Here is a 15,777-nt window from a genome sequence, read left to right on the forward strand (position 1 = left end):
GTGGAGGATTCAAATGATTTGGAATGTTCTGTAATAACCATTTTCTAACTACTTTAGTTGTGTGTTTGGGATCACGATCTTATTGAAAAATCCATGAATCCGGCAATTGAACTTTTGCAACACTTTCAACTAAATTGCCTACTAACTAAATATGCTAACTAAATATTAGAAATACTTTATCGAAAACTCATTAAATTTTATTCGAACTTCTCTAATGTTTCGTTAAAGGAAAAATTTAACATATAAATAGCCAAATTTGAAAAAAAATGTAAACAATCAATATATAAAAACTGTTTAAAGTAATAAGATAAGCGAGTTGCATGAGTTGAAAAATTGTAAAAGTTAAAGCAGATACAGAGTGTAAAAAATTAATGCAAAAAGGTTTGCAAAAATTGTGCTATCTGCTACTACTCCTATTTTCTACTAATACAATTTATTGTATAACTGTGCGAATCCAAATTCAACTGCAGTTTACAAATATCTATTGACACTTTCAACAACACAAGTATCTTATGAAATATCTTTTTTTACTTTAAAGTATATTTTAAATTAACTGTAAAATATTTTAAACACTGTATCATATCGAAGCTTTACATACTTATAGCAGTAGAGAAACAAATTTCATATAGCCTTTCAAATGAGGCTATACTCATCTGTATAACTCAAATGAGTAAATTGTTGACCAGTTTGTTGCAAAAATAAAACATTGTATTTTTCAATATACTTAGTCTACCTTTGAGTCGTGAATACTCCCGGCTGAATCAATCCGCATGGACGGAGTACGTCTAGCCGTTACAATCGCTGGGGATGGAATATTTTTTTGTTAACGCGAATTTTGACGATTGAACGTATAAGGCGCAACTAAGTTATAATTATAAGTCTTTTTCCTCGAATTAAGTAATACGAGAGAGTTATTTCCGAACATATGTACATCGTATACGCGTTCGCACCAGTAATTTCCGCTGGATGCATATATGCGTCCATAGTCCACACCGATAGCTTTCTCTGAACGCATATATGCATCCATAGCACTCAAAGAGTTAATAAATGAACTCCTTTCTCGTTTACTACAGGTCCAGTTTGATATCGACTTTACCAGACTTTACCAGACTTTACCATTTTTATCTATAGAGTAAATTATAAAATATTGTCTAACGCAAAAAACCTACAATATCACAGAATATAAAGCAAAGAATTACTGCAGCGCGTGCATTTACCTACGTTGCAGGAAGTAGAAAACTTGAATAGTGATTAAGAAACTTCAGTTCTACGTTAATTCCAATGACCATCACTTTGAACACATCTTATTGTACCTTTAAAATACATTAACAAAATATAAGTATTCTTGACATTGGATTATTATAATATTGGTACATTATCATAGTTCATTAATTTTCGATTTTGATCGTTTATAAGTGTATGGGAAAGATGTAAAATTACATTTTAAAAAACATCAATGACTTTGAATATCGAAAAACTGGTCTTATGGAAAATTATTTCTATCATTATTCTTGTCCTGAATAATTCAAGTTTGTTTCAAACAGTTGGAACAATTACCATTTATCAATAAGTAACAGAAATATTTGGATGTTTCTATTTATATGAAAATATTCCAATTTACAAATGAAATTAATTAAATCATTTTTAATTATAAATTTTTATTTTAAAGAAGACTATCTTTTACTTTTATTTTATTATTGTTATATAGTTCTTCAGCAACATTATAGTAATATAATATAATAACGAAATGAGTATTAATAAATCTAACCTGAGCGCAAGTAATCCAGCATGAAACTCGGCTGCGTATAGACAATCTCGTGTACAGGAATCCAAAAGTTTTCCATCGCGTGCTAGATATTTATTGTTGCAAGTATGAAGAGCATAGTGTCCACCTTCAGATTTTGCATTTTCTTGACCATTATCTTCTATAGAGGTAGGACGAAATTCTAAGGTAAAGAGTGTATCCTCTCCCCAAGGAACTGGTGCATCCACATGAATTTCATTTTGTGTTGCACTTAAATGAGCAAAACGTTTTCTTCCAGCAGATTTTAGATTTACCTAAAAATAAAATTTCCCTCCTTAAGCTGCATCTTAAGATTCGTATTCATTTCCATTCTTTACAACTAAATAGTATTCAAATGATATGGAAAACTTTCTATTATAGAACTTACATTAATCTTTAAATATGTATAATATTTACAGTATAATGGTATGTTTTAATATTAATAATCCTTTTTCCATTTTAAGTATCATAATTTGCATTACTTTCAGAATAAAGATAGTGGTACAATGTAGAAAGTAAACAAAAATTACTCTTTTTATAAATATAATTAAAAAACTTTACCATCTTAACTCCGTATCGAGACATTTTAGTTTGTCGCCACCAAAAAGAAAATGAATGTTTTCTTTTATTTGCATTTTTGTAAAGTCGGTAAACTTGAAAATATGTTTATAGACGAGGTAAGGAAAAAACAACGCCGTGGCTGTTACTAAAAAACGTTTTATTCGCGGCATCTCGTGTAGACAGATGTTGCTCGTGTAACGTTCGGCAATCGATTTCAGAGTTCATCGAAAGATTTAGCTGTCATCAGAACGAATCTTCAAGTGTTTCGTTTTCTGAGGACAGTCATTGACATCGACACGCAGAGGTATCGGTATCGATATCAACGAATGACACTTCCGCTAAGAGTTTTGGGAGCGTCTCGGGACTCGGGGACCTATAGTGAATCGAACAAATATTCGTACACTATATTATGAGTAATTCCTTTAGCTTAAAAGTCTGATTTTAATGAGTAAGCTTTTAGAAAACAAAATACACTTATTTGCATAAAAAAATACGAGGCAGAAAAGCAAGATTCTTTACTGTTGTCACTTTGGAAGAAAAAATTAATTAATAATTTTTCCAACAATTTGTTTACAGTACATATTAATTTGTACGTTTCATTTTATAATATTTTGTAATTGAAAGTATACGTTGTATTATTAATACTTTCATTTCGATTTGGATGATTTTTCAAAGTTGACCGCTCGCGATACTCGCATCTAGACTAATTGTTTTTAATACTTTTATTAAAATGGGTACAGTTTGTAATTTCTGCAAATTAATTATAACATGTATAATCTGCAACACATACAGATCTCTTTCAGCATCTAAATACTGCGATAATTAAATACGGATGGTGAACAAAATCTTTGTTTTAAACATTTTTTCAACGAGTAGCATTATTACAAAAATTATATCGGAGAGGCATATAAAACAAACCATCTGAATAACTTGCTTGCATCTAACAATAGTAAAAAAAAATATATAATAAAAATTGCTTGGTTTCAGGGGGTACATAATGTGATATCAATAATTTTTTTATAGATGGAGATGTAAAGAAGATGTGATGATCAAACTTGTTGTTTTAAAGGATTAGATCACTTTGATGCGATCAAAAGTTACTTATATTTTATAACAATAGCAGAAGAGAAATAAACGTTTGATTGATATAAGTTTTCATGGCTTGTCTTACAATTCTATTAACTATAAAAAAAGACAGTGTTATTTTGTTTTAAATGCTGTTTATTTAAGTTTTAAACGGCATCGCTCTGAATTCCTTTTTTTTTAAGATGGCTTAACGGTGTGCAGAATTCCTGCCAAACGGGATTACCTAGAACAAAAATTCGAAGAATGCTTAAAATTAGGATATATTCTCTAGGCATTGACGATCGAACATTTCCAATTTTGTGAAAATTATCAAAATGGCAGCTGTTTGTGTTTGACCTATCGAATTTGTACCAAAAAATTGTACGTTTTTTGTTTATATTTTCCGAAATTATTAAAAATTAGAAAAACATCAATCGCTAATGCCTAATATATATTATATTAAAGACATCTACAAAATTTCAAGGTAATCGATAAATTGGATCTCGAGATATCTTGCACACCGTTTTTAAAAACACAAGTTTGAGGAAAACGACACGTTTAAAATTTCCGAACGTAAATTTAATTTACGTTTTTTATTTAATTTATATTTCAATTTACTTTAATTATTCACTTACCATTAATCAATCGTTACTGCTTCGTACACATGGCCTTCTGCTTCAATTTGAGCCTCCTGTAACGCCGATCGAAGGGACCTACGAGCGATTCAACCTTTCTGTGCTTTTAAACGAGCGTTTATTGGTTGCTTTAATTTTTTCTTCATCGAGTGTTTTGCACAATGCAGTAGCTATCGGTCGTATTTTTATACCCATATACTGCATAATTAATAAGACACCAGAAACGACTTTATTGAAAATACCAGGAATAATATTAGCAGCAATCTCGACAGTTGCAATGCCACTAAATAAATTTTTCGGAGTTCAACACCAAATGATACTACTAAAACTTTTATTTTGGTTTCGTATAAATTTACTAACACAGCGTTCTAATAATTGCTCGTTCCTTAATTCCTCATAAATGGGAGTAATAACTATTAGCACATTTGCATGCAATGCCGATTTTTAGTTGTAATTTTGTAGATCATTGTTTGCTTTCGCTACTTGGTAACTGCACCAAGTTACCATTTTAAAATAGCTCAAATTTGTTTTTTCGTGTCTTCCTTGGAATGTTTGTTCCTTCCTATTGCTAAGCCATAATAAGCACCTAGCTCGTCGATCAGTTTTGCAGTTAACTGTCCTTTTACTTCAAGTCCTTTCGTTTCCTTTATTATTTTTCTCAATCGAGCACCCATTCGTTTTTATACGTGCTTTATGCACTCCTTTTTTAGAATCAAAACATGGTCACCGTATAAAAACGAATCAACGAGAGTTTTGTACATTTTGCTACCATCATCTCTAATGTATGATAAATATTTTTTTCCATATAATGTGTCGGAGCGTGCGAACATTTCTACCGTTCCATCCACTTCCATCTTGCTCGAGTTTCCTTCATGATTTATGGAACAGTTCTTTTATAAAATTCCGTCCAGTCTTTAAAATCTTGCTTACCTAGTTTGGATTTCTAAAATTCACAGTACAGAGACATTTAAATCTAACACTTTTACTGAATAGTATATTCTAACAGTGTTATTATTCCTTGATGAGAGGAAAAGTCACGTTTCCTCCAAGTTCTGTCTCCGGAAACAATCAGAACTGTTGGCACGGATGTGTTTTAAGCTGCGGCTAGCAAACGTTTTTCCTCAACAGTCGGTTTAGGTAGTAGTAAAGAACATACTTCTTGATGCGACGTGTAAGCGTTTTATGATGCTGCGATAAACTTTCTTCCTAAATATCTTGAAAATATTCATGAATCCGCAAAATTTTCGGATGCCATTGTAGCCAACACCAAGCAATCTCACAGTAACAACAATGCATCGATTAATCTCACACGCGTAATTTATGGGTGGGCAGAAATTGATATATCGTGGTTCACATAGTTCACAAGTTTTCATACTTGACAACTAATTTGAACCCAAGTCTCCTAATGATTGACTCATTAAAGACACTTATGGGCAGTTCCATCGTATCACTACTCAGTTTTCTGGCGGACGTATCAGTAGAAGCCGCTTCCTTTTTCGCGGTTTGCTTGCACGTGCACTTGATGCTCGTGAACCTTTTTTATTGACAACTTCGATCTTATCTATTGTAAAATCGAAATGACACGCACTCACGCAATTCAAATTTCTAGAAAAACGATACTGGCAACTACACTGGTAAAAGCAGACTAGCTATAAGAATTTGAAGTGCCGACTACCTGAAACGATGAAAGGACGCTGTAGAAATACGTACGATATATAGTGGTCATCCCTTATACCCTTTCAATAATTAGAATTTGCCCCATGCTTTGAGAAACCCTCGGTCTATTATACATAGGTTGTAACGCTACGGTACGCAGGTATACGAATTGGTTACAAGCTTCTTATTTCTAAAAATAATTTGTTTTAAAGACTGAAACCTTTTGCAATTTATTTTCAAGACTTTAAACTACTATTTCAGACAAAAAGAATTCGATTTTTTTGTTTAATTTCAAAGTGGTCAGACCCCTTAAATAGAATGTGTCAGTATATGAAGTCACGTAACCATTATTTAATACTATTTCTGTAAACTCATTAGTAGTTCGCAATCGATTCGTCGAAGGCGCGTTAATTTGTTTAAAATTGTTTCAACGTTTGATAGAATGTAAGAATCTTCAATTTTACTCGTCGAGGTATTTTTTAATTTATCAATATAATGAACAACGTCAACATCAGAAATATTCTCTTTTTCTATTTATTTTATCACTTTATGAAATGCTGAAGCTTGATTATAAATAAAATATAATCATGTTTCAAATAATGGCTCATTAAAAAAATTTTAAAGAAATAATGGACATTTATCTTGAGACTGAAAATAAAGCTTTAAAAATAAAAACATTTACAGTAATCGTTCAACAGCAAGCAATAATGCTAATTTTCTTGTTTGGGAATATTCCAGCGCCGTGAAAAAATTTTCATTAAGAATGTTGCAAAATTCCTTCGGTGTTTCAACTCTGAATGTATACGATTTAAAATGAATAAATAAATTTTAGAAACAATCGTTTCTATATCAACCAGTTTCTTCGATGCTATTCTTGTAACTGTTGAAAATGTGCAGCTTGTAATTTTTCTATGTGTCTCATTATTAATCTCGATTGCTGAAGGCAAAAGGGAGAGAAATCAACTAAAATAATTTTTACAATAAAATTAGATGTCTACAGAAATATCTGTATGATCTTTCTATATCATGTTCTCGCATGTTATTTTTTTCTTTCTACTTCTCTCGGTAACTGAATTGCATCGGTAATAAATCCAGATTGGGGTTAAATTATTTACTGCAATTTCAAAATTTTAACTTTAATTCCACTTTTCCAGCCCACATATTTAACATGTATAGGAAAAATCTTTTCACTTTATGATTTAATGCATCAATTAAAGGGAAACAAATGTACAATTTTTTAAATTACAATGCAATACATCAAAGGAATCGGGTATAAAAACATTTAAAATAATTGATTCCGTCTTTGTACGTACACATACAAATTTTAAGTAAAATGTTATTTTCAACAGCTTAGATGTACTATTCATTGATTTAAATCTATGATTATGTAGAACGGTGTGGTATGCACAACAACCTTCAAATGCAGCTAGTTCTTCTTTGTTACCCATTTCTTCAAAGTTAAAAAAAAAATGGATGCAGTGATAAAAATTGCTTTTTTGCCTTTAGTGCTATTTAAATGTAGGTTAATATCGATATGATAACCATAACTGATACATATTGCACCCGAAATCAGAATTTGGTTTTTTAATAAAAAGAAATTCTTTTTGTAACTCTTCAGAGAAAATACATTTCCTCTCCTTAGTACAACACTTTTTTCTTAATATTGTAATAAACGTCCCGAATTATTTGTCGAAAAATTCGAGACTGCCGCGAAAAACTCAGGACGAATAGTCATCTTACGATCTATTTATATATCGCGAGGACCGACAAGCAAACATTTAGAACAGGTGGACAAAAAGGTTAAATTTAACCAATTTTAATGATATACCAATTTAACTTAACCTACATATATAATATAACAAATAAACAAAATAAAAAAATCGTCAAACCTAACTTAATCACTAAAACTAACTAGTTAATTTAATCAATACTTCAAGAATTAGTTTTGGGGATTAAATTAGGTCTGACTACTTTTTTCTTTTGTTGCACTCGCTCCGAGCCACGCGTAATTTTTTTTAAACTTCTACCACATATATTTCTTAATGATTTTGAAATAGAGACATTTAGAATAGAACAAAGTCACTAAACAGCAGAATTACCAAAATATATATTTCAATATTTAAAAAGTGAAACAGATCTTTGTGTACTATAGATTCTATTTGCTGTAAGCAATTTATAGAAATTATGAACTGCACTTGTTTTTAACGAGTGTATTACAGGTAGTCAATGTTGGTGCAAGTACATAAGTGACTGGCAAAATAAATGTAATTTTTGTATTATTTGTGAAAAGGCCTTATGGACCGTGGATCAAATACTGCGAAACTGCGAAATTAGTTCAACAACTAATTTGTCAAGGAATGCATTAAAAAAGAAAAAAATTGATAAATGAAAAAACGAAGGGGTTCTTCGCTCTTTAGAATTTCTGCTCTTATTACTATTATTATTATTATTATTATTTTACTATTTATTATTATTTTTTCACATTATAGTGAAAAAGTGATATACTCTGTCAAATCTACCTATTGTAAAAACTGTGAAACTTCGAAAAAACTGGTTTTAATACTGGAATAAGATATTTGACAAAAGATCCATGTAAAAGGGTATTTTGCGAACTATGACGGATCGCTAGGAAAAGTAGAAGTTGACACCATAAGGCAAATGTAATAATCTTTACAAGATCGCAAGAAACATATTCTATAATGTACACGAACTACAGAGAAAATGGCTTCAGCAGGATGGTTAAAGCTATAGTTGATTTTAAATCTTATACAGCAGGGATCCTAACAGTCGACTAACCTAACTGAAACCCAATTAACCAAGGCAGGTTATATAATAGTAACCCCCAGAGAGCGGATTAACATGCTCAGAACGGGTTACTTAATCCAAATTGTAACCTGGTTACTACAAGAAGATTACAGTACCCGATTATTAGATAGGTACAGTAACTGATAGTTAGAACTAGATAATTACAATTTCAGTTGTAACTAGGTTCTGTAATTTGTAAACTTCGGCTTCGTGTAATTATCTGTATTGTAACATCGACTGTAATCTAATCAGTCCGCTATTGAAATCAATTGGTTATTGAATAAAAGACTAAGAAAACAATTGCTGAATCTACTAACTTTTTTACTTTAACGAAACAAAACCATATCATGTGTACTAATTATGAATGTCGTTTCATCAAATTGCATCAAAATATTCTATAAGTTGTTACGCCGGCCAATATGTCGGCATACTGGAACATGGCATATTTTAGATTGTTTTTTGTTTCCGAGTCGTCAGTATATAACGCATTCGGATATTTTATTCAGTTGCGAATTACGGAAAAAGCACGCTTTATATTCTTCGATAGTCCGATATTATTAGTTAATACGTTTAATAATTTCTTTTCACATTTCCTTTTTGTTCTTATAATGTTATTATTTTATTGTATGCTACATTATATATTTTTTTGCGTTTTGTTATATATTTTATACACACATGTGCAATGGAACATCCCATTCCTCAGTACTTCTCATTCAACGTAAACGAAGGTAAACCCACGTGTCTCGTCAGCGATTGCAAAATAAGATTAAGTAAGTTATTTTTAATTTATAAATTTCGAGTCATCGTTTTATCAAATAATAAATAGACATGTATTTATATGTTATATTTCGAAATATCAAGGAAATGGTGCTGCTAATTTAACGCGGTACCTTTAGTACCATTATTCTAACGAATATACACTGGTTATAATGAAAAAAGAAACTCGGAAGAGGAGTAGATTACAGGAGTCAACATTAAATTCAATAGCGATATCCGGACGGTATCTTATAAATAGAAAATAATAAAAATAATAAATACTAGATTAGAAATAATAAGTTCCAATAACAATTACTTGGAATAATGTTCGAGAATACATTACAAAAAAAGCAGTAGAAGTCAGGAAAGAAATAAAAAACGAAATAAAAAAATTAATTAATTAACAAACAATAACAAATTTTTCCCCTTCTACGTTAAACGATGATTTTGAAAAGTTTTTATTAGAGAAAGATAATGAACACGAATTAAATCGAGAAAATTCAGTTTTTAATATAGCAACTGCACTACATACTTTGACATCTTGCAGACATAGCACACGCAGTTCCACCAACACAAATTTCGGTAGAAATTTTAATCCTATTTTCAGGATTAAAATTTATTTTAAATGATTAGAGATCACGATTACATCATGATATTGTAAATATTACTGTGATTCTGAGAATAAATAAATTCAACTGATCAAATTATGCGCGTATGTATATTCGTGTATCATGGACCAACTTGCCAAAGTTTTATACACCTGCCGATCTGCATGATTTTTAATGTACATCAAAATGAACGATACTTTAAACAAGTTTTTCCTTTGCACAAAAATTTGGTCTGTCTTAATTTCTGAGATATTAAGGAACATATAGTATGCAGTATTGCGTCATTATAAGTCGTCATTCGTGTTTCGTTGCAAGTAGTCTATCCTCTCCACTGCTTTTGTAGTTGCCGTGACGAGTGCAACAGACTGCGAGTAAGCGAGAGAGCACACGATAGCGGCAAACCATAAAGTCTCGCTCGAGTTTCAGCGGCAAACCATAAAGTTCGCTCGAGTTTCAGCGGCTTTAACAATTAATCTTATATTGTGACGATCTTTAAATTTCGTTAACCAACCTCTACTATTATTAAATGAAAATGGTATCCCAATTTCGTTTTCTATTTCCAGTACTTCCTTCTGTAATAATAAATCCGTGAATGAATTTCTCATTGTCCACTGTTCTAAAAATCACGTCTGAAGGCGGTTTTCCAAATCCTCAAAACTGTATGTCCTTGTTTTTAATTTTAATTCGCGGACTCTTTTAGCTGTATAGTTTCTTAATTTACTTTTCTCGCATTAAATATGTCGAACTGTTTCTATACAGATTTGATACTGCTCTATTAAAGAAGTGAACCATCACTATGATGGAAATACTTCCGTCGCGTTCAACTTATGAAAAATGTCAATCTTCCTTTTTATTCTTAATGAGGTTCTTTTCCGGCCCATGATGATTTAACAATAATTTAACTATAATAATTCATACAATTGCAATAATAATTGTAATAGTACAATTTTTTTAAATTTAAATAAAGAAGGCAGTTAAAGGTTGCGTTTCTTTCATGGAACCACTTTCTTTCAACATAGCTGCACACATTTTTCATGTATTCCAAAGATCTATTTCGGAATCTCCTGCTTCCATTGTGACCTCTTCCTGTGAAAAACTCGTTGACGGTTGACTGCAATCCAATTTGTATTTGAAACACGTACTGCCTTCTTACTGTCACTTCCACGATTAATCAATGTAAACTGATGACCGAGTGCAAAAATCGCTTGGAAAATACCTACCCCAAACGAGCAGGTATACGGACACCTTTTCTAGGTATGTAAGGATTACCGTCACTCTAACAATTGTTTGGAGTATACCCGAAAACAATTTACGCGGTAATACGAATAACCAATATAGAATTTACCTCCTAATGACTAACACGAAGTAACATTTTGAAGAAATCCATTATGATTTTTTGAAACTGGGTATGTACTATAACTTCCACCTACTACCGTCTTAAAAACGATGTTTACTACCGTTAGGTCCCGTTGTTAGTGTTGAGTTGGGCTAGGTTTCTTTGCCCGTGAGCGACAGTGAGGTAGCACGATACGATAAATAAACGTGACAAATGCCTGTCGACTGCTTTGTATACGCAGTCACAAACACATCTCCCTAGCTAAACTACAATGTGTTGTACTAATATATTTTCCGTAATATCTTAGAAACTAAAATAGACCTGGTTTTTGGGCAAAGAAAAACGTTTTTTGACATATTCCAGATCAGTGTGAAAAACTTCAGTAAATTAAACTGTATCTTCTAATATTTTACATTCGTATACTTTGTTAATTCCATAGGTGTATTAACCCACCGTAAGAACGGATTAATCGAATTAATCAAATTTCTATGCCTTGGTTAACTCGGTTACATAGGTTACTCTAGGAGATTGAGAGCAGAATCGGGTTAAGATCTCTGTTATAGGGACAAAGTAATTCAGATGAAAGAGTACGTAGATTATATGTATGTAAACAAGAATGGGAACTCGATTGGAAAATGTTAAAAAAAAAGATGCTGAACAAGTTTCTGGTATATTATAGTCTTACTATTAGGAGGTACACGATTAATGAATTTAATGGAAGGAACAATTACCTACAACCACTTCAAACAACAGACGTGTGATGACTAAGTAACACATGACTTGTATAATTGTTTTCTAGAAAACTATTAATAATATTGATTTAGACTTTTTAAGGCACAGAAAGGTATTAAAAAAATATACAAAAAATTTGTTTTCGTGTGAAAGTGAATTTAATGCAAGTTTTATAATTCTTTTTAATGATGTGACAATCAGTATGTGTAAAAGTTATCAGAATCTAAACAAAATAATTTCTTACCAAATGTATTATGACCTCGTTATTTTTTCGAATTTGATTTAAAGATTTTAGGAATATGTTTATGAATTGTTACACTATTAATTTATGAAAAATATTTATTATCTTCATTTTTTAAACCAGTTACACAAAAATTTCCCCTTAAAAAGAAACAGTTTTTGTGATGCAGAAAGATCACTTTATGAACCTGGAATAGCTGACTGGTTTACAATTCCCGATATTCCATAATAATCGTGCGAGTATGGTCAATGTAAAGGTTTCAGGTAGGTAGGCTCCATACCCGGAGATGCCAGGTACGAGGAATCGCAGATTAGCCTCGTTCCCACTCTAAAGTTCCTCATGTAACATAAAGCTAGTCTAAACAACTTAGCCTGTTCTCTTAAAAATACCGCTGTATAAACTTTGATGTGTGACATGGAGCTGAGTGTTGTCTTAACGACTGATGGGTCATGTGTTTATGATCAAAACTTTTATTTATATTTTTCCGTTTATATTTTCTTTATATCCTTCATCAAGTTGATACTGGTGACCGATTATCATCTTTAAAATAAACACAGCACACATTCTCGTAACAGCTGCTTTTCAGGAATCTATTGCTCATATTTTGATACTAATACATTTAAAAAGGTATTTTATTATCATACTACCATTTTATTAGTAATTATTATGTTAAAGGACACATTTTTTTATCGTATAACATTTACATTTGAAGAATTTAAGAGTGATTCGTATAACACATAATTAAAAATAGTCTGAATGAGCCCGTATTTAAGTACCAGAAATATTAGACACGTTATCGTTTAAAAAACTTCGCTATTGAATTAATATTACTCTCATAATAAATAAAAATGAAACAAATATTGATTCGCATTAGTATTGACACTATGATACGCCTCGAGTAACGCTGTATAACTTTGTTTGCGCGGGATTGAATTTCCAACTGTCGACGCATCTACACTCGTCGGTAGAAATATGACTTAAGAGAAACTGCAAGATAACAAGAAAATAGTACGGTTGGCTGTAGAATATCAGCAATTCAGCACCCTTCCGAGACATTCTTATAAGAAAAGGTCGCACCTATGGGATCGCCATTTTTTTCAAACTTTTTCTGATGATTTTAGAGCAAAAATAAGTAAATAGACACACATCTGACTTTTTTTACATTGCACATTATTTATAAAGATATTTAATATTTAATTATTTTGATTTAGTCTTATATATAGTTTCTTGAAATTATTGTTACAACAACTACGACAAACGTAAATAGTACGTAGACTCGTACCCAAGGTTTCTGGAGTTTGAATCTCGTAAGAGGTAAATCTTTTTCCTTTATTTTTATTAATTTTGTCTCCATTTTCATATATTCTTTTATTTTTATATTATATTTTTATTCTGTGTTTTATTTATTTCTTACAATATCTCGAATGGAATGTAGCATAAAAACACATATTAAGAAACATACATTTTCGGCAACGTGAACATTTGATAAATGTTAATGCATTACACGCACATTTCGCTTTTCGTACTGTTTTAGAAAACATATTTGATTGGTATTAAAAAAAATTGATCTTTCACTTATGAATTTTGTAGCATGCTTTTACGTTGCATTCCATTTGAAGTATTGTAAAAAAATAAAAATAAAAAACAGAATAAAAATAAAATATAAAAATAAAAGAATATACGAAAATAAAGAAAAAATTAATAAAAATAAAGGAAAAAGATTTACCTCTTACGAGATTCAAACTCCAGAAACCTTGGGTACGAGTATATGTACTATTTAGGTTTTTCGTAGTTGTTGTAACAATAATTTCAAGAAACTACATATAAGAAAAAATTTTTAAAAATTAAATATTAAATACCTCTATAATTAGTGAGCAAAAGCAATAAAGCTATAAGTAAAACAAGAAACCCAAGTGCTATAAGAAGTAAATAAAGATGAATCTAACACGGATCCAAAAAGTATTGGACCTCTATCCAACAAGAATACTATTATACTTTATGCATGTATAGTTCTCCCAAAACATTTGTATCGTCATGTATATCTATAATACAAATTATACAATGTGCTGAGCTCGTTCGCTATTGCCATATTTCGCTCATTTTAAGCGTTGTATCACGTTCACTATTCCCCTTCGAATGCTCTATTTAAGTTCGACCAGTTTCGAAAACAAATTCATAATTCAAATAAAATATTAATGCATTTAGTAGTCGCATATTACTGTATTATCCGACTACATGAACCGCTAAAACGTTCGGTTTAATTTTGCCAAATAAAATTTCTTCAATATGTTAGCATACTTTTATTAAACTTTCTGATTCTGAATACATGCAAATGACTATTACAGTTTAAATAAGAGTCAATGCACGTGCTTATTACGCATTAAAAGAAAAAATGTTCTTTGTTTATTATAAATTTGCTATATAGTTTCGAACTTTATAGACATTTCTAAAGAAGAAGTTACCCTGAATAAACCGTAAACAGGCCGAGAAAATAACAGCTTTTAATGTTCATATTGTTTTTTGCTATTGTGTGCCCAACATTCGCCTACCTCGATTTGTCAGCGGTTCAATAACTTTTCGATGTCTAATGTATCAATACGTTTGATTTCTCAATATGAAACCATTAAAAATCACGGATAATTGCTTATGAACACAAATGTTTTATTATTCTGATCTAATAAGATTCACAACACTTTTTCAAAAGTGACATTTGAAATTAATTGAACAATATTTTAAGGTGGCTGAAACTTCAAAGCATTGTTATTAGGTGTATCGGTGTTTTTACCATTACTGCAATACAAAATTTTGTACCTTTTTTCAGTATGTCTTCCCTTAAGTAGGTAATCAATTGACGAGGGTTTCTCGGTAAGACTAACAAGGGACGCCACTTAAGGTTAAACCACCGATTTTAATGAAATTTACATATAATATAGGTTTTAGAAAAATGTTTAACACGTATTTTTTTTTATCTGTTATTATGCATATCTAGGGAGTTAAATCAGCTCTCAAAGTTGGGGCAAAAAAATACATTTACCTCGATATTTCGAAAATGATATATAATACTTTTGAATACTGAATGTAAGTTTCCAAACACTTTTGCAAAATATCAATTTGTTTAAACGATGTGTTAACAAATTTTCACTTTTTATACTTTTTTTTTATACAATTCATTATTTTGCAACTTTATAAATTTTCCAATATAAACTATAGACCAATATGGGAAATGCGTACATGTGAAAGTTTTTTTTTGATTCTTTCGATAAAAGCTAGCGTTAGTACAATAAAATCAGCTTCAATGCGGAACTTGAATTTTATATTATGGACAGACATTGTTAATTAGTCCTTGGCTGTCAGAACTTGTTGCCACAAGTAGAAACGATCCGTAATATTGTTTATGATTGAAACGGTAGGGAAAATTCTTTATAACTATTGTTAAAAATTCTTTACATTTGTTTTATTTCTACAAATGTGATCATTCAGAAAAGTGCTAACTTTATTGGATGTGTCATTAGGTTTTTGAAACTGTTTTAAAATTAAAGGTATAATGCCATCAAGTGACTGGTGTGTTGTACATTTGTAAACACGTGGTAGCTCTGGAA

The 15,777-nt window shown here is 30.8% G+C and overlaps 2 protein-coding genes and 1 pseudogene across 4 annotated transcripts in view; 1 reads left to right on the forward strand and 2 right to left on the reverse strand.

Annotated features, from left to right (window-relative positions):
• Singed (fascin domain-containing protein singed) overlaps positions 1–15,777 on the reverse strand; it is a 75,354-nt gene that overhangs the window by 40,672 nt on the left and 18,905 nt on the right. For both annotated transcript variants that reach the window (XM_076320915.1, XM_076320914.1), the window contains exon 5: positions 1,769–2,058. In XM_076320915.1, the coding sequence (XP_076177030.1) occupies positions 1,769–2,058 (290 nt within the window). The remainder of the gene's footprint in view (positions 1–1,768; positions 2,059–15,777) is intronic.
• The window catches only part of LOC143151608 (uncharacterized), a 58,882-nt gene that overhangs the window by 21,711 nt on the left and 21,394 nt on the right, over positions 1–15,777 (forward strand). The gene's annotated exons all lie outside the window — the stretch shown is intronic.
• Positions 3,460–5,021, reverse strand: LOC143151407 (uncharacterized; annotated as a pseudogene). Its single transcript, XR_012993325.1, has 3 exons — positions 4,631–5,021; positions 4,045–4,487; positions 3,460–3,653 (listed from the first exon to the last, which is right to left on the reverse strand). The product of XR_012993325.1 is annotated as an uncharacterized LOC143151407 (transcript).

This window comes from Ptiloglossa arizonensis, chromosome 9, assembly GCF_051014685.1.
Source record: "Ptiloglossa arizonensis isolate GNS036 chromosome 9, iyPtiAriz1_principal, whole genome shotgun sequence".
Classification (NCBI taxonomy): domain Eukaryota; kingdom Metazoa; phylum Arthropoda; class Insecta; order Hymenoptera; family Colletidae; genus Ptiloglossa; species Ptiloglossa arizonensis.